Consider the following 19,315-nt stretch of genomic DNA (forward strand, 5'->3'; position numbering starts at 1 on the left):
TCTGCAACCTCTTAAGGTTGTAGAAAAAATGCTTTTAAAAGTAAAAAAAAAAAAAAAAAAGTTGGCCACGCCCATCCAGTCACATTACCCCCTCCCACCAAGCCACGCCCACAGAACTGGTAGTAACAAATTTTTACATTTCACCACTGCCCTATTTTATGGCTTTTCTTGTCACTGTTGTTAAGTGAATCGTTGCGCTGGTCAAGTTAGTAACCTGGCCGTGAAGTGAATCTGGCTTCGCCATTGACTTTGCTCGTCAGAAGGTTGCAAAAGATGGCTTTGTGTGCCACCTTGGGCACGTGTGCCACCATCACGGGTATAGGGTCCGCTGGGCAGGGGTTTGGACTAGATGACCTCCAAGGTCCCTTCCAACTCTGTTATTCTATGTTATATATCTCAGATATCTTGGTCTAGTGCAGAGTATGCTTCTCTTTGCATACCGAAAGCTGGTTAGGTTTCATCCTGCAACCTCCTCTAAACTCGTTCTCAGGTCACAGATAACGTGGGCCCCCGATTGTCGTTTGCAAATTGCCCGTTTGTCGGCTTTGACATCAAGAGGCAAAAAAAAAAACGATGTTAAAAGGAAAGGAAGGGAATTCATTCTGTGTCATTAATTCAACAGGGGAGCCAATGACAAGATTTCCTTTAAAAAAAAGAAAATAATGGTAACAGTGAAAATTCGCCTTCCTTTCATCCCCTGAAAATCCAGAGGCAGAACTCTGAATCCCAAATAGCATTTTTGAGATGAAAGCAGAAATGATGGAGGCAGCTTGCTTGCGGGGTGCTGCGTGATCCAAGATCTAGGGATGGATGGATGGGGCAAATGGGGTGGAAAGGAAGGAAGGAAGGAAGGAAGGAAGGAAGGGAAAGGAAAGGAAAGGAAAGGAAAGGAAAGGAAAGGAAAGGAAAGGAAAGGAAAGGAAAGGAAAGGAAAGGAAAGGAGGGAGACTAGATAGATAGATAGATAGATAGATAGATAGATAGATAGATAGATAGACAGACAGACAGACAGACAGACAGACAGACAGACATAAATAGACAGAAAGACAGACAGAAGATACATAGCTGGAAATACATAGATATATTTATATAGAAGAGCCGAGGTGGCGCAGTGGTTAGGGTGCAGTACTGCAGCTACTTCAGCTGACTGCTAGTTCAGCAGATCAGCAGATCAAATCTCACCGGCTCAAAGTTGACTCAGCCTTCCATCCTTCCGAGGTGGGTAAAATGAGGACCCAGATTGTTGGGGGGCAATATGCTATTTAGTATACTGTCTTTGGTGTAAGCTGCCCAGAGTCCTCGGAGAGTGGGCGGCATAGAAATATGAATAATAAAAATAAAAATAATAAAAAAATATGGATGGAGATAAATGGAGATAGATGAGAGAAAGAGATGGATGGAGATATATAGAGAGAGAAATAGAGAGAGGGATGGATGTAGAGGATAGAAAGATAGAGCGATAGAGAGAGATATAAATAGACAGACAGACACATACAGATACATGGCTGGACATAGATATGGAGGTAGATGGAGGTAGATGAGAGATGGATGGAGATAGATAGATAGATAGATAGATAGATAGATAGATAGATAGATAGATAGACAGATAGACAGTTAGGAGAGGGATGGACAGACAGACAGACAAGATACAAATGGCTGGAAATAGATAGATATGGATGGAGATTGAGAAAGAGATGGATGGAGATAGATAAAGAGAGAGAAATAGAGAGAGAGATGGATGTAAAGGATAGATAGATGAGTGGATGGACGGATGGATGGACGGACAAATAGATAAAGAGAAATAGAAAGATAGGCAGACAGACAGACAGACAGAGGCAGTGGATGGATGGATAGATGGATGGATGGATGGAGAGATGGATAGATAGATAGGTAGGTAGGCAATTATTGTTTAACAAATTTCAAGAAGGAATGAGCTTGCTTCAGTATTGGTGGAGAACGTTTATTAAAATCTCATGGCAGTTATCTGGGGGTGAAATCTGGGGGCTGGGCAGGGGACGGAATGTATCTGCCCTCAGTGTGGAAGGGATGGCCACTCTCGAATTGGCCTTTTTTAGTCACACTAGATGCTGTTTTAGGACCTCTTTCCAGAGCACGATACCATAGACTCTTGAGACTGAAAGATACCAATGAATGATGAAAATGAATGGCAGTTAAGAGTTGAATGCCATGTCCTCTGTATGGAGGTATATATATATATATATTAAAAAAATATATTATTCTTATCGTTGTCCATGGATTGCCGTTTGTGTCGTTAGCGCAGTTAATCGGAATTAAGGACTTTGCTATCCTTCGCTTTCTTGACGGTCTTCCTTGGCCCACTTATTAAAATTTATATGCCATCCAGAGTGGCTCTCCAGAACTTTAATATCTCGGTAAGACAAAGGGGAAGAAAAAAAAAAAAAAAACAGCAACCCACTATCTCTTTCTCTAAAAGTCGTAAGCAGGGTAGAGCCACTCCAAGAAGGAGGCACCATTTAATCTTTATGGCTTTGCTTCCAGCACAGCGGCTGCTTTTAATGGAAGGTTTACAAGATTGGGTTCTTTAAGCCAAGCATCACTTCCTTTCCTTTAAATTTCCTCTTAAATTCTCTCCTGGTGGTGAATCATTTCGGAACGACCAGAGACGCTGTAATATCACGCCTGGGAAAGGACACGGTATAAAAATGACTGATATTCTCGTAGCTTGGCTGGTAATTCTTGGGGCTGCCACGAAGATGGGAGGGAATTTGCAGAAGGCTGTACATGCGTGCAACGTTCTAATTAAAGCTTTCTAGCTTGCTTTTATTTGGGTTTTATTTAACCAAAAAAAACCCCCCAGGTGTCAGGGTTCCGAAGGATGCCCTAATTAAATCATGAGCCTGAGCCAAGCTTCAAAAGAAATCCAGTTATTTATTAGAAGCTCCATGTTGGCACATACCCAAATGAAGCCAACTCTGACCCCACGTAATTTACGGCCCTAATCATGACTCTGTTTCCCCTCCCCCCTTTCCCCAGGGTGTGTCATCAATCACATTCGCCAATGGAGCAATTTTGCGGGTTGTAGAGATCACTCCCCTCCAGCCGCTGTGGGTAACCCTGGGAGACAGCCTTGAGAAAGATATGTCTGGAATGTGCTCCTGTCTTTGGCTGCCATGTTGCTTCTTTGGTTTTCCCATCCCCCTGTCTATGGCAACTTGAGAGCAGGCCAGGGATGCTTTTTGAGTTGACTACTACCAGGCTACTAATTTACAGATGCAGTCATTACTTCGTAGGTTTACAGAAGCTTACTTTTGAAGTCCCAACGGTGCTTTTCTTTTTTTAAAAAAGGCAACTTTTTAGATTAGATTAGATTTTTTAATTGTTTAATGGGTTTTAGTCGTAAGGTTCTTAATTTTTGGCCAAAGGGTATAATTCTTTTAAATTTTTAAATTTTGTATTGGATGTTTTTTACTTGGCTGTGCACAGCCCTGAGTCCACCAGGAGAAGGGCGGTATACAAATTTAAATTAAAAAAAAAACCTGCACTTTCTTTGTTTTTCCTTGGAGATGTTTTGCTTCTCACCCAAGAAGCTTCTTCAGTTCTGTTCTTCAGTTCTCCAGTTCTCCAGAAGCGAAGAAGCTTCTTGGATGAGAAGCGAAACGTCTTCAAGGAAAAACAAAGTCCAGTGGCCTCTTGAAAAAAAAACAAAACACTTTTGGGACAACCAAGACTGTGAATCTCCATAGACCTTTGAAAATTGTCACAGGAATTATAATTTGTATAAAACGCAGCAGCAATTTTATTATAGTAAATCTTTGATTATGCAGAAGGTTCAGGGGGCTTCAGGTGGAACATCTGAATGACAGCGAAAGATGGACTTCAGCCAAGCAACGGACAAAGCCTGTTATTTGCCAAACCAATCTGGGCAACGTTTGAACTTGCGTGTGCGTTTAAGGACGCCTGATCTGCATTCCATAGATATTTACGTGCACGTGTACAATCCCATCCACGTTATAGCAAAGGGGCTCTGAATGGGCACCTCTTCCCATCAGTGGTGGGATTCAAAATTTTTTACTACCGGTTCTGTGGGTGTGGCTTGATGGGCATGGCATGGCCTGGTGGCGTGGCAAGGGAAGGATATTGTAAAATCTCCATTCCCTCCCCACCCCAGGGGAAGGATACTGTAAAATCTCCATTCCCTCCCCACTCAAGGGAAAGAATACTGTAAAATCTCCATTCCCTCCCCACTCCAGGGGAAGGATACTGTAAAATCTCCATTCCCTCCCCACTTCAGGGGAAGGATACTGTAAAATCTCCATTCCCTCCTGCCTCCAGGGGAAGGATACTGTAAAATCTCCACTCCCACCCCACTCCAGGGGAAGGATACTGTAAAATCTCCATTCCCTCCCCACTCCAGGGGAAGGATACTGTAAAATCTCCACTCCCTCCCCACTCCAGGGGAAGGATACTGCAAAATCCCCATTCCCACCCCACTCCAGGGGAAGGATACTGTAAAATCTCCATTCCCTCCCCACTCCAGGGGAAGGATACTGTAAAATCTCCACTCCCACCCCACCCCAGGGAAAGGATACTGTAAAATCCCCATTCCCTCCCCATTCCAGGGGAAGGATACCTTAAAATCTCTACTCCCACCCCACCCCAGGGAAAGGATACTGTAATGATCCCCATTTCCTCCCGATCAGCTGGGACTCGGGAGGCAGAGAATAGATGGGGGCAGGGCCAGTCAGAGGTGGTATTTACCGGTTCTCTGAACTACTCAAAATTTCCGCTACCGGTTCACTAGAACCGGTCAGAACCTGCTGAAACCCACCTCTGCTTCCCACATACAAATGGATTAAGTCAAGAGATGATTGTCGAGACCGGGATGACGCTGTCTAATGAATGACTAATCGTGTTTTGCTTACTCCGTTCATTTTTCCCTCTCTTTTTTTCTTTCTCTCTCCAGCGCATCTCCTTTTTCCTCCGAGATCCTGCAGATGGATTTTGAGATGGAAGCTCTCAGCGAATTGCAAGGGATGCAGTTTGTTACATGGCAGGTTGAATATCCCGGAGGAAGGACATCTGACCTCAGCATCTCCAAGATTTATGTCAGCCAGAAGGATCTCGTTGGCATTCTTCCGTTAGCTATGGTATGATAAATTATTTCTGCTCTTGGTTTGGGGATCTCAACTGTATTAGCTCCTCCACCGTGTGAGTAGACCAGAGTGGAATAAATAGCAGACATATTCTTGCCTTCCCAGTTTCTAGACTGAATGTGAAGGTTGAAGTCCAGGTGTGCTACAGGTTATTTCCCTTACCTTATGATGCTTTGGGTGGTTCAGGAAGAGCAAGTGAATTTAGAAGAGTAGTCGATAAAACAACCATGGTGGGAACCTGGCTGAACTGGGGGAAGGTTCTCTTCTTGGATTCAGGATATTGGAAATTATTTCGGGTTTTCCCTGTTTAAGCTAATGTTCTACAGAACTATAGGTCTTCTCCTATTTCAGGGGTCGGCAACCTTACACACTCAGAGAGCCATTTGGACCTGTTTCCCACAGAAAAGAAAACACTGGGAGCCACAAAACCCTTCCCGTGCCTGGCTATTTTTTGAGCGGCCACAAAACTAGCATAGGTAGTTGATTTAAACTTTTTGTTTTCTTCTGAAACTTTTCTTTTCTTGGATTTATCCATGGTTGGCCTACCAGAGGTTGAAAAACTCAATAAATCACGTGCCAGCCTGTGTTGCATATTGGCGGTTGTGACACATATTTTGAGTGACAGGGAGCCGCAGCAGAAGGGTGAAAGAGCCACATTTGGCTCCAGAGCTGCAGGTTGCTGATCCCTGTCCTATTTTCTGAGATCTAGATGTCCTCTAATTCAGTTTCTCCCATGTTCTGTCCACCATTCCTGGAGTGATTGCTTCATCTCTGACAAGTAACTCTGTTCTGTTAGAAGATCTTTCTAGTGATGTATCTTGGTATTGTAGATTATACTGTAGATGTTCTCTGAGATTGGTTTTTTATTTGTCCAGCTAAGAAACACCTTCAGTTGCTTCTTGGATAAGCGAGATTTATTTGTTGGTTGTGGAATATATCATTGATGGTATGTCTGGTCTTATGTTGTGGCCTGTCAGCGGCCGGTGCAGCTGGTGGCTGATTCTGACAGCGAGGAGGCTGGTGTGGTGATGCGCCAGCAGCCTGTGCAGCTGGCACTCGAGTCGGACAATGAGGAGGCTGGAGAAGATGTGGTGCCAGAGGCGGGGATTCAGCCAGGGCCTTCAGAACCTCCAGAACCTCCCTTAAGTGAAGAGGATGAAGAGGAGGAGCCTCTTCTCGATGCATGGGCGCGCAGAGCTGCCAAAAGGCAGGAGTGGCTCCTCAGGAGGAGGTCTCCTCGAGAGAAAGGCTTGGTGCTAATTGGCCCCTCCCTTAGCCTATTTAAGGAACGCCGACTAAAGCAATTTGCAGGAAACAACTCCGTTCACATACCTTCGTGTCTTGTCTTGCTTATCAGCTTCCTGCAAATTGCTTCTGGGCATTCTGCCAACCACAGTAAGCTTTCAGTATTATTCTTTGAATTCTTGGCGGCTGTTAATGCAGTTAATTAACATCCATTGTTGTAAAAAACTGGTTTTTTTTAGTAAACTAAGGTTTGAACGGACTTTGTGTGTGCTGCGTTCTTTGGGGTCCGTAGCTGGGGCAGAACACCTTATATGTGTCAAGCATGAAAGACCAAGTCCACAGATGAAGGTTCAATTAAGCCCATGTGTGGGAATCTTCTCAACTAACTATTGGCACTTGCTAAGAGTTTTATAAGGGTCAACAGAACTCGAGGAGAGTTGGACTTAGTTCCCTTGTGGCTACGTAGGGATTCTAAGCTTATTCCCCTTTTCACTCCACCTTCAGGTTCTGCCATCTCTTCTACAGTATGTAAATAGGTGGACTGTGTGTTCAGTGTTGTTGTTTTCTAAGTGGATGACCACATCATGATCTGGTTCTTGTCAAGCTGATTCAGTGCTATCTTCATTTCTTCTGGGTATTGATTAAGAGATGTGATAACGAGTAATGTATGTAATATCTGAAGCTGTCCTCCCTTCTGTTGGTGAGTGGAATGGTCAAAGTTTACATGATTCCTGATCCAGCAGAGTAACAAGCTTCTAATCCATTCATTGATTGACTCTGGCTTACAATTACAACTTAGAAGTTGGATCAACCAACTGGAAAGCTTTCAGGCAATAGGAGTTGTTTGACAAAAAAAGGAAGATGGCTAAACAACAAATGGCTTTGTCTTACCCTTCGCCTTTCCTTTTTGTACCTTTTGTGAGGACATCACCTCAACCTTCCCTGAATTTATTACCCCTAGGAGGTAAAGTACTGTCAATATTCCCCGAGAGTTCTTTCTAGGAATGTTTAGAGATTGAGCGAGCTGGATTTCTTGCATTAATCCAAGGGTGTCAAACTTGATTTCATTGAGGGCTGCATCAGGGTTGTGTTTGACCTCGGTGTGTGTGTGTGTGGCCGGCGGGGCATGGCCAGCTCAACGTCACTTGAGTTGGGGGCACCTGTGGTGGCTCCCGAGCTCCATTTTCGGCTGCCACAGTTTCCTGCAACCCTCTGCCAGCGAAAACCGGTTCCGGAGGTCCGTTTTCAGCTGCCACCACCTCCTGCAACCCTCTGCCAGCAAAAACAGAGCTCGGGAGGGCTGCACACAGCTGCCCCCCACTCGAGCTCCATTTTCGCTGGCAGAGGCACCTCGGGCCAAATCCTTTGCTGTTTCCAGGGTGGCCTTGCAAGCCATATCTAAGCACCTCTGCAGTCCGCATCCGACTCTTGGGCCTTGAGTTTGATACGCCTGTATTAATCTAATATATGGAAGGATTGACCGTCCCAATTTAGGTATGAGGGAGATGGAGCTCTTTGACCTTCTGACTGGCCGCAGACGACCACTTTAGATATCCCAGGATGCCCTGTGCATTATCCTTCTGAAAATGGGCCAAGGTAGGAGCTCTGATTTGTCCCCAAGGTCCCTGTGACACCCCTTACCACAGTAAATTTTACCAAAAACCTGTAACATTCCTTAGTACCGTAAATTAAAAGAAACAATGGAAAGGTTTGTTGAACGAGCACCACACTCATTTAGCAACTGCGGTGTTCTCTTAACGACCGCCACAAAACAGGTTGTAAAATCAGGCCCAGACACATGGCTTTAACGGCTGGCCTGAGTTACAACCGTAATTCCAGGCTCAGTTGTAGTCATATGTCAAGAGCACCTGTCTCGGAAACTTCATCGCTTCAATAAACGCTGATATCGGAGAGAAGGAAAGCAACGAACAGGTGACTTCCCGTTCTTAGCTTGCATATCATCCAAATGTAAATACAACTTAGTAGTCACGAAGGGCTCAAAATTAGAATTTTGCAACAATTGACCTTGGATTACTTAAATAAACAGCTGAATGGGCCTCCTTCCCATGAATCTCCGGAGAAGCCAGATTTTTTTTAATGACTGTAGTGTGCAGTTAAGGGCTGAACATCTATTAGGGACGTATGTATACGAGGTTCTATTGGTGGGGGGGGAAGATTATAATAGGAACCGGGTGGTTGCCTAGCAACGGGCTGTTAATAATTATGCTGCTAGTTAAGGTGGGGGAGATGTTTATGCTGTTCTTGGAGACCACCAACGGAATTTACCAACTTTAAAACAAGGAGGTCGCCTTTGGGCTTCAATGACCGAGACAATTATAGCGAGGGTTGATTATTCTCGTACTTAAAAACTAAACCAAACAAAAACATTGATCCTGCTGGGTCTGTTGAATTAGTCTAACTCCCGCAAGGGTTTTGGCAATTCAGATGTTCAATATTGGAAGGCGTAGAACAGGAGGTGTCAAACTTAAGACCCCGGGGGCCGGATCCGATCCGTGGGTGCTTAGATCTGGCCCACGGGGCTGCCCTGGAAACGGCAAAGGACTGGCCCGCGATGCTTCTGCCAGGGAAAATGGAGCTCGGGAGGGTTGGCCCTCCCGAGCTCTGTTTTCGCTGGCAGAGGATTGCAGGAGGCCGTCGCAGCCAAAAACGGAACTCGGGAGCCCATTTTCACTGGCAGAGCATTGCAGGAGGTTGTCGCAGCCAAAAACGGAACTCAGGAGCCCATTTTCACTGACAGAGGGTTGCAGGAGGCCATGGCAGCCGAAAATGGAGTTCGGGAGCCCATTTTCGCTGGCAGAGCATTGCAGGAGGCTGTCGCAGCCGAAAACGGAACTTGGGAGCCCATTTTCGCTGGCAGAGTTTTGCAGGAAGCCGTGGCAGCCAAAAACAGAGCTCGGAAGCCCATTTTGGCTGGCAGAGCACAGCCACAGGTGCCCCTGAAACAAGTGACATCGAGCTGGCCATGCCCACTCCACCCGCCCCCCCCTGAGGTCAAACACAACCCTGATGCGGCCCTGAATGAAATCGACTTTGACACCCCTGGCGTAGAACATAGAATCCCAGGGCTGGAAGAGACCTTGGAAGTCTTCTAGTCCAACCCCCTTCTCAAATAGCAGATCGTATACTCTACTATTCCAATAGGTTTTACAGGCATTCACAGATCTTTCCTGAGACTTAGGGAGACTCATGGAGAAGGCTCTGGTGTGCTTGTTGGGGGTGTGTTTGTGGTGATGAGAGAGCAAGCAGAGTTAGAATATATAACATAGAATAATAGAGTTGGAAGGGACCTTGGAGGTCTTCTAGTCCAGCCCTCTGCTCAAGCAGGAGAACTTATAGGATCCCAGTCAAATGGTTGTCCAGTCTAGTCTTGAAGACTCCAGTGATGGAGAGTGAGATATGTATGAAACTGATTGTCTTTGTGAGTTTTTTTCCCCCCTTAATTTGATTTATATGCCGCCCTTCTCCGGAGACTCAGGGCGGCTTACAATGTGTTAAGCAATAGCCTTCATCCTTTTGTATATTTATACAAAGTCAGCTTATTGCCCCCACAAACTGGGTCCTCATTTCACCTACCTTAGAAAGGATGGAAGGCTGAGTCAACCTTGAGCCTGGTGAGATTCGAACTTACAGTAATTGCAGACAGCTGGTGTTAATCACAATGCTATCAGTCTGCTGAGCCACCAGGCCCAGTTATTCCAGGATGAATGGAATAGATTTAGATCAGATTAACGGCATTGGAAGGGACCTTGTAGGTCATCTAGTCCAACCCCCAACACAAGCAGGAGAGAGGAAGGGATCAAGCTACTTTCCAAGGCACCCAAAGGTCAGACAAGGAATAAAGGATAGAAACTGACCAAGGAGAGATTCAACCTAGAAATAAGGAGGAATTTCCTGACAGTGAGAACAATCAACCAATGGAACAGAAGTTGCCTTCGGAAGTTGTGGGAGCTTCATCCCTGGAGGCTTTCAAGAAGAGACTGGACTGCCATCGGTCAGAAATGGTGTAGGGCAGTGGTGAAATCCAATTTTTTTTACTACTGGTTCTGTGGGCCTGGCTTGCTGTGTGTGGCTTGGTGTGCGTGGCAGGGGAAGGATATTGCAAAATCTCCATTCCCACCCCACTCTGGGGCCAGCCAGAGGTGGTATTTGCTGGTTCTCTGAACTGCTCAAAATTTCCGCTACCAGTCAGAACCTGCTGGATTTCACCCCTAGTGTAGGGTCTCCTGCTTGGGTGGGGGGTTGGACTAGATGACCTACCAGATCCCTTCCAACTCTGTTAATCTGCATATTTGTATAAGAGCCTTGGTGGCGCAGCAGACTAAAGTGCTGTTAAGTAGCACCAGCTGCCTGCAATTACTGTAAGTTCAAATCTCACCAGGCTCAAGGTTGACTCAGCCTTCCATCCTTCCGAGGTAGGTAAAATGAGGACCCGGATTGTGGGGGCAATAAGCTGACTTTGAATAAAAAAAGAACACTGCTTGGGGGGGGGGCAAAAGCCCTACTAAGCAGGTATATACAAAAGTATGAAGGCTATTGCTTAACGCATTGTAAGCCGCCCTGAGTCTTGGGAGAAGGGCAGCATATAAATCGAATCAATCAATCAATCAATCAATCAATCAACTTGGACTTTGATTTCTGCCTCCTCATTCCTGCTTTGCTTCTGACATCTATCAAAACTGGCTACCACATTGGCTTCACATTCGCTAAGGTGTAGAGATTCTTTTTTCCATTATGTCCTTTCGTTGAAGGAACAAATTAGTCATGATTGTTTCTTAAAATCTGTAGCCTTTCTTTCCAGAGTTTGCCTTCTTTTTTTTTTCTTTTTTTTTTTATCTTGCACTTAGAAGTTATTGATGTGCAAAAAAGCTGGAATCAACTGTCAGCTGTTCTTAATTTTTCAAAGCTTAGCTGATCCCTGCCAAGATCACTGGCCTGGATTTTTTTATTTTATTTTTTTCAAAAAAAGAAAAAAAACATGGTTTTGCAAGCTCTACAAAATTAAAGAGCTGATAAACTCACCGAGGTAGGGATATCCTGCTGAGAATCCCTGTCACCAAAAGCAGGTTCCGCTCAGATAAATTATTGTGAGCATCTGGCAATCTTCTTGAATTAGGAATAGCTACTGAGTGCCTTTCTAAACAGAAGGCGTCTTGTCACAAAAATTGGGAAAGCTGCAATGTTTTTGTGCAACAACTTTACAATTTTCCTAACAGTGTCACTCAGCTGCTTATTAACAAGATAGTCCTCTGACCTTTTAATTTTTTTTTTTTTTAAAGTCCCATCTCAGCCGCCCTGAGTCTTCGGAGAGGAGCGGCATATAAATTGAATTAATTAAATTAAATTAATTAAATTAAATTTATCCTACAATCCCATGCAGAATATCAGAACAGAATATCAGAACAGAAGGGACCATCTAGTCCAACCCCACCACGCCCAAGCAGGAGACCGAGAAGAAATCCCATTGAGTTTCATGACCTTATTTCAATGCAGCTGCAATGCAGAGGATCAGATTTTCCAAAAACAAACAAACAAACAAACAAACAAAAACACACACACACACACCGAGCAATTATTCAATTTGCGGATGACACGACAATGGTAGGGTTCATTAATAAGAACAATGAGTCTGCTTATAGAAAGGAAGTACAAGGGCTGACATTGTGGAGTAAAGGAAATAATCTTACACTTAACACCAAAAAAACTAAAGAACTTATAATTGAGCTCAGGAGGAAGAGAGATGTACATTTACCATTGTACATAAATGGTGAGGAGGTGGAGAGGGTTGGTAGTTTTAAATTTCTGGGCATTTTATATCTCGAAGGACCTCTCATGGACTATGAATGCTAACATGCTTGTGAAGAAGGCACAGAAGAGGCTGCACTTCCTGAGAATGCTCAGGAAGATAAATCTATCTCAGCATCTTCTTCTGTCCTACTATCGCAGCACCACTGAGAGTGTCCTGACATACGGCATTCTTGCATGGTATGGGAGCAGCTCTGTAGCGGACAAAAAACTCTACAGAGAATCATTAAAACTGCCCAAGATATCATCGGGCTCCAGCTACCAGCCCTGGACGACATCTTCGAATCTCGCTGTTTGAGAAAGTTGCATAACATTCTCAGAGACTCTTCCCATCCTGCTTACAATCTTTTTGGACTGTTGCCTTCTGGCAGAAGATACAGAACCATTAAAACTCGGACCACACGTTTTCTGAATAGTTTTTATCCCAGAGCTATAATTGCACTCAACCATGAACTAAAAGGGCCACCATTAGTGAGCTGTTGGACAGCATTACTTGCTCTGCTTTGTGGATGTTTGGGTGGTTTTAGGAGTGGGGAATTTGTGGTGGGTGGGAGTGTGTTTGGGGATTGTTGTGTGGGTTGGATCTGGTCTTTGGGTGTTCAGTGAATTTCGTTGTTTGGGTATACTGTGTATACACGTACAGTGACAATAAAGTTATTATTATTATTATGACAGTATACACAGCAAACGAGATGACCATGCTGGATTTCGTATCCCAAATCACTAGTCGAACACTTCCCAAGCGTTTAGGACTGCGTGATGTATCATCATCATCATCATCATCATCATCATTATTATTATTATTTAATCTTTAGTGAGATTCACAGCCTTTGAGGCTGGTTAATAGCTCAGCAGCTCGAGTCCTAACCAAGGACCTAGGAACTGTTAAGGTATCGTCGGAGGATGTGAGCTGTTCCGAGTAAGGTGGTTTTTTGTAGAGTTGTTTATTATTATTATTATTATTATTATTATTATTATTATTATTATTATTATTATTATTTAATCTTTAGTGAGATTCACAGCCTTTGAGGCTGGTTAATAGCTCAGCAGCTCGAGTCCTAACCAAGGACCTAGGAACTGTTAAGGTATCGTCGGAGGATGTAAGCTGTTCCGAGTAAGGTGGTTTTTTGTAGAGTCAAAATGTTCAAGTCCGGCAAATTTAGCATTTCTAAATAGCGGGGTAGCCCTTTGGGGATTGCTCCGAGGGCTCCAATTACAATCAAGATGATGATGATGATGATGATGATGATGATGATGATGATGATGATGATTCATTTCCTACCCACAATGGTTAATGTCCAATTTTATGTACATGAAAAAAAGAAGAAATTACAACACTGGTTGAAAAACATCTTCGCTTTGAAGCTTATATTATCAATTTAATACTTCATTTACTGTTTTCTTGGATCATTCTGGTACTCGGATTAATTGGTGTCTCTTCATATGTACGCTCAACACTTTGTTCAACTTAAAACCGGCGTTAATGCGGGCAGCATCCCAGTCATAAAAATCATTCCTGCGTAGAACAGAGAAAGCTATTGATGTGAAGCGTAAAAAAAAAAAAAAAAAGCAGATTTTAACAACGCAACATTTTGTTAATATTCATGTATTTACTTACAGTGGGGAGTTATCGGCCCCTTTTCTGAGCTCGCCCCGGGCTGCTTGCAAGGAAAACAAGCATCAAAATGCTCTTTGACACACACGCACACAATATTAATAGATATGTATACGGGTATGTAAATAAGGAGCCATCGTGACCAGCAACGGTTCAGGAGCTCATTAAATGTTTAAACCCCTTCCTGTCTGTTTTGTGACAGAGATGTCCAATCTGGCTAGGAACAAAGCTTCAAAAGGAGAAAAATATATATATTTTTAAAAAAGTGAGAAAATGAAGGCATCAATTAATTCACCCTCTACGGGAGTGTCCTCCTTCATGAGTGAAACCCATATTCTGTCTGAGGTCCTGATCAGTTATAGGTAAAGGTTCCCCTTACACAGATGTGCTAGTTGTTCCTGACTCTAGGGGGCGGTGCTCATCTCTGTTTCAAAGCCGAAGAGCCAGCGCTGTCCGAAGACGTCTCCATGGTCATGTGGCCGGCATGACTCAATGCCAAAGGCGCACGGAACGCTCTTCCCTTCCCACCAAAGGTGGTCCCTATTTTTCTACTTGCCTTTTTTACCTGCTTTCGAACTGCTAGGTTGGCAGAAGCTGGGACAAGTAACGGGAGCTCGCTCCGTTACGCAGCGCTGGGATTTGAACCGCTGAACTGCCGACCTTTCGATCGACAAGCTCAGCATCTTAGCCACTGAGCCACTGAGTTATATAACCTCAAATCAAACCTTGCTAGTTGAAAAATTTGTCCCGGGGGAAACTTAAAACTTGCAGCTGGCTTGGTTAATTTCCATCAAGAGATGTTGACTAAGATTGATGGGGGTTGAAATTCTCTCACCCTGCGTTGGAGGAAGGGATGTCCAAAGTTGCCTTTCCTTTTGATCTGGTTTAATGAAAAGAAGGACTAGGGGAGACATGATAGCAGTGTTCCAATATTTGAGGTGCTGCCACAAAGAAGAGGGAGTCAAGCTATTCTCCAAAGCACCTGAAGGCAGGAAAAGAAGCAACGGATGGAAACTCATCGAGGAGAGAAGCAACTTAGAACTAAGAAGGAATTTTCTGACAGTGAGAACGATTAATCAGTGGAACGACTTGCCTCCAGAAGTTGTGAATGTTCCAAAACCGGAAGTTTTAAAGAAGAGATTTGGACAGTCACTTGTCTGAGATTGTATAGGGTTGGACTAGAAGACCTCCAAGGTCCCTTCCAATTCTGTTACTCTAATCTTCCTGGCCCCCCTCTTCTTTAATGTGATATTATCATCTTCTGGCCGTTGAAACTCAAAGAGTTTACCTGGTGAAGCTGAAAGATTGAAACGATCATTTGACACTGACATGACTCACATATATCATGCTAGGCTTACGTGTTGGGCAGACTTGCCATTAGGTTTTCAAATCCTATAAACCTTGCTTTGCAGCATGGCAGGTTGCATAAGCCGCTTATTCAACTGCATCAGCTCAATGAATCATTCAATAACATGCGGTTAATTCAACCATATCGTAGAATTTGCCGGATGGAAGCAATATGGGTCATTTCTATGCAATCCATAGAATAAGCTCTCGGGGTGGGGGGTTCTTTGGTGCTCTCTGAGTTTGGTGGTTTTCTTGCAAACATTTTATTACCAAACTAGGTAATATCATCAGTGACCTGTAAGAAAACCACCAAGTTCAGAGACCCCCACGGTTCAACCCTGAGCTACAAATATTCTCTTCTATTGGTAAAATAATCTCTGTGTACATTTTTTTTTTTTAATTTGATTTATATGCCGCCCTTCTCCGGAGACTCAGGGCGGCTTACAGTGCGTTAAGCAATAGCCTTCATCCTTTTGTATATTTATACAAAGTCAGTTTATTGCCCCCACAAACTGGGTCCTCAATTTACCTACCTTAGAAAGGATGGAAGGCTGAGTCAACCTTGAGCCTTGGCGAGATTCGAACCCTGCAGTAATTGCAGGCAGCTGTGTTAATAACCAGCTTAATAACAGGGTGCCTTAGACCACTGTACTACCAAGGCTCTTTGTAGAGCCTTGGTAGTACAAGGCTCTACAATATATCAAGGAGAGATAAGATTCAAAGGAGAATAGAAGATCCTATTTATTGTATCTATAGAGTGAGCTTTTATTTAGAGGCTGAACACTAACAGGAAAGAGTTAGGGAGTGGTGGGATTCAATTTTTTTTAACTACCGGTTCTGTGGGTGTGGCTTGGTGGGCGTGGCATGGCTTGGTGGGCATGGTGGGCGTGGCATGGGAAGGATACTGCAAAATCCCCATTTCCTCCCGATCAGCTGGGACTCGGGAGGCAGAGAATAGATGGGGGCGGGGCCAGTCAGAATTTTTACTACCGGTTCCTGAACTACTCAGAATTTCCACTACCGGTTCTCCAGAACTGGTCAGAACCTGCTGAAGCCCACCTCTGCCCTGGTGCCACAACAGAGTAGCAATAGCAATAGCGCTTAGATTTATATTCTGCTTCGTAGTGTTTTGCAGCCCTCTCTCAACGGTTTACAAAGTCATCATTTGCCCCCCCCCCCAGCAATCTGGGTCCTCATTTTACTGACCTGGAAAGGATGGAAGGCGGAGTCAACTTTGAGAATCGAACTGCTGGCAGTGGGCAGAGTTAGCCTGCAATGCTGCATTCTAACCACTGTGCACCATGGATGGATGGATGGATGGATGGATGGATGGAAGGAAGGAAGGAAGGAAGGAAGGAAGGAAGGAAGGAAGGAAGGAAGGAAGGAAGGAAAGGAAGGAAGGAAGGACAGACAATAACTATAGCAATAGCCCTTAGACTTATATACTGCGTCACAGTGCTTTACAGCCGTCTCTGAATGGTTTACAGAGTCAGCCTCTTGCCCTCAACAATCTGGGTCTTCATTTTACCAATGAGTAGACCCCCATCCTGAAAAAAAAAATAGCATGGAGGAACTTCAATAAATTGTCCTATTGTAGGGGTGCTATTCAACAGGTTCTGGAGAACCAGTAGCAGAAATTTTGAGTAGTTCGGAGAACTGTCAAATACCACCTCTGGCTGGCCCCGGAGTGGGGTGGGAATGGAGATTTTGCAGTATCCTTCCCCTGGAGTGGGGTGGGAATCAGGATTTTGCAATATTCTTCCCCTGGAGTGGGGTGCAAATGGGGATTTTGCAATATTCTTCCGCTGAAGTGGGGTGGGAATGGGGATTTTGCAGTATCCTTCCCCTGGAGTGGGGTGGGAATGGAGATCTTGCAGTATCCTTCCCCTGGAATGGGGAGGGAATGGGGATTTTGTAATATCCTTCCCCTGGAGTTGGGTGGGAATGGGGATTTTGCAGTATCCTTCCCCTGGTGTGGGGCGGGAATGGGGATTTTGCAGTATCCTTCCCCTGGAGTGGGGCGGGAATGGGGATTTTGCAATATCCTTCCCCTGGAGTGGGGAGGGAATGGGGATTTTGCAATATCCTTCTCCTGGAGTGGGGAGGGAATGGGGATTTTGCAATATCCTTCCCCTGGAGTGAGGAGGGAATGGGGATTTTACAATATCCTTCCCCTGGAGTGGGGTGGGAATGGGGATTCTGCAGTATCCTTCCCCTGCCACGCCCACCAAGCCACGCCCACAGAACCGGTAGTAAAAAAAAAATTGAATTCCACCAGTGCTTAGAGCATCCATGTGAGGTTGAACAATCGGATTGAAGAGGGGAGAAAGAATTTCTCTATTATAATCCCACAATGATTTGAACTGGGGAATCTTTCCAAGTCGCAGCCCAACTGCAGCAATACTGTAACCCGTAAACAGCGACCCGAGTTTGCCCAGGATTTAGAGAGGCAGATTCTCCGCCGTGCTGCCTTTCTAATCCATGTTGGAAAGAGGGCATTTATTATCCTTCTCTTTCCAGTTCCCTGGCAAGGGCCCTGTAATTCGCCATTCAAACTCGATAAGCCAGCTTTGTATTTCTAGGGTAATTAGGATTACTGGCAAACAAGGCTGAGCTAGTTGGTCTCCCAACAAAATTAAGACCTCTCTCTCTCTCTCTCTCTCTCTCTCTCTCTCTCTCTCTCTCTCTCTCTCTCTCTTTCTCTCTTTCTCTCTCTCTCTCCCCCCCCCTCTCTCTCCCTCCCTCTCCTCTGGTTCTCTCTCTTTTTTTCTGAGCAAGCAGGAAGAAAATTCTTCCTTTAATGTTCTTTAACCTTTCTTGGCGTTGTTTTCTTGGTGGGTTCCTCCCTCCCCAATTATATTGTCTTCTCTCTCTCTCTCTCTCTGTCTCCCTTTTTCTCTTTTCTTCTCTCTCTCTTTCTTCTCTTTTTGCTCTCTCTTTCATTTTTTTCTTTTTTCTCTTTCTTTTTCCCTCTGTTTTGTTTCTCTCTCTGTGTGTGTCTCTCTCTGCCTTTCTCTCTCTCTCTCTCTCTCTCTTTTTCTCTTTTCTTCCCTCTCTTTTTCTTTCTTCTCTTTTTCTTTTTGCTCTTTCTTTCATTTCTTTTCTTTCTTTCTCTTTCCCTCTTTTTGTTTCTCTCTCTCTCCCTTTTTCTCTTTTCTTCTCTCTCTTTTTCTCTTTCTTCTCTTTTGCTCTTTCTTTCATTTTTTTTCTTTCTTTCTCTTTCCCTCTTTTTGTTTCTCTCTCTGGGTGTCTCTCTCTGTCTCTGCCTTTCTCTCCGTCTCTCCCTTTTTCTCTTTTCTTCTCTCTCTTACTTCTCTTTTTGCTCTTTTCTTTTTTGCTCTTTCTTTCATTTCTGTTTTCTCTTTCTTTCTTTCTCTTTCCCTCTTTTTGTTTCTCTTTCTATCTCTGTCTCTCTGCCCCCCCCCCTCTCTCTCTCTCCCTTTCATGTGGCAGAGGGCCTATTGATTTCCTCTTTTTCTGTCCTCCCATTCCTTTCACTGAGTACACCAGGGAGGTCTGCTTACAGTGCAATCAAACCAAACGGAAAATTAACCTCTTGACTAATGAATTAAAGCTCGGCTGGGGTGAAGATTTCTGGTGTGGCCGAGATGTGCAGAGTCATCCCTGGCCCTCCCTGCCTCTAGACAAGAGGCATAAAGCCTGTAATTTTTTGCATTTCTGGAGGAATTTCCTCTTCTGTTTTGCCTTTTTTTTTTTTTTAGCATTGCCTGAAGGATGGAAGGATGACTTGTTTGGGGCCCAGCCTGTCAGCCTTACCAGGTAGATCAGGCATGAAACACTACCAGATGAGCAAAGGCTCATGATGAAATTCGATATAGAGAAAAGGAAAGTCTTACACTTAGGCAAGAAAAACCAAAAGTACACATAGAGATCGGGTGAGACCAGGCTTAATAGCAGTGACTGTGAAGAGGGATCTTGGAGTCGTAGTGGACAACCAATTAAATATGAGCCAACAGTGTGTGGCGGCAGCCAAAAAAGCTAATGCAATCCTAAATTGCATTAACAGAGGGATTCAATCAAGATCAAGTGAGGTCCTAATACCACTCTATAAAGCCTTAGTAAGACCACACCTAGGATACTGCATCCAGTTTTGGTCATCACACTATAAAAAAGATGTTGAGACTCTAGA

At 44.3% G+C, this 19,315-nt stretch overlaps 1 protein-coding gene across 2 annotated transcripts in view; it reads left to right on the forward strand.

Moving 5' to 3' along the window:
- LOC117676069 (transmembrane protein 132D) overlaps positions 1–19,315 on the forward strand; it is a 406,180-nt gene that overhangs the window by 278,216 nt on the left and 108,649 nt on the right. For both annotated transcript variants that reach the window (XM_087880598.1, XM_087880597.1), the window contains one exon: positions 4,946–5,129. In XM_087880598.1, the coding sequence (XP_087736724.1) occupies positions 4,946–5,129 (184 nt within the window). The remainder of the gene's footprint in view (positions 1–4,945; positions 5,130–19,315) is intronic.

The sequence above is a fragment of the Pantherophis guttatus genome, chromosome 17 (genome assembly GCF_059756535.1).
Source record: "Pantherophis guttatus breed Tessera chromosome 17, ASM5975653v1, whole genome shotgun sequence".
Classification (NCBI taxonomy): Eukaryota; Metazoa; Chordata; class Lepidosauria; order Squamata; family Colubridae; genus Pantherophis; species Pantherophis guttatus.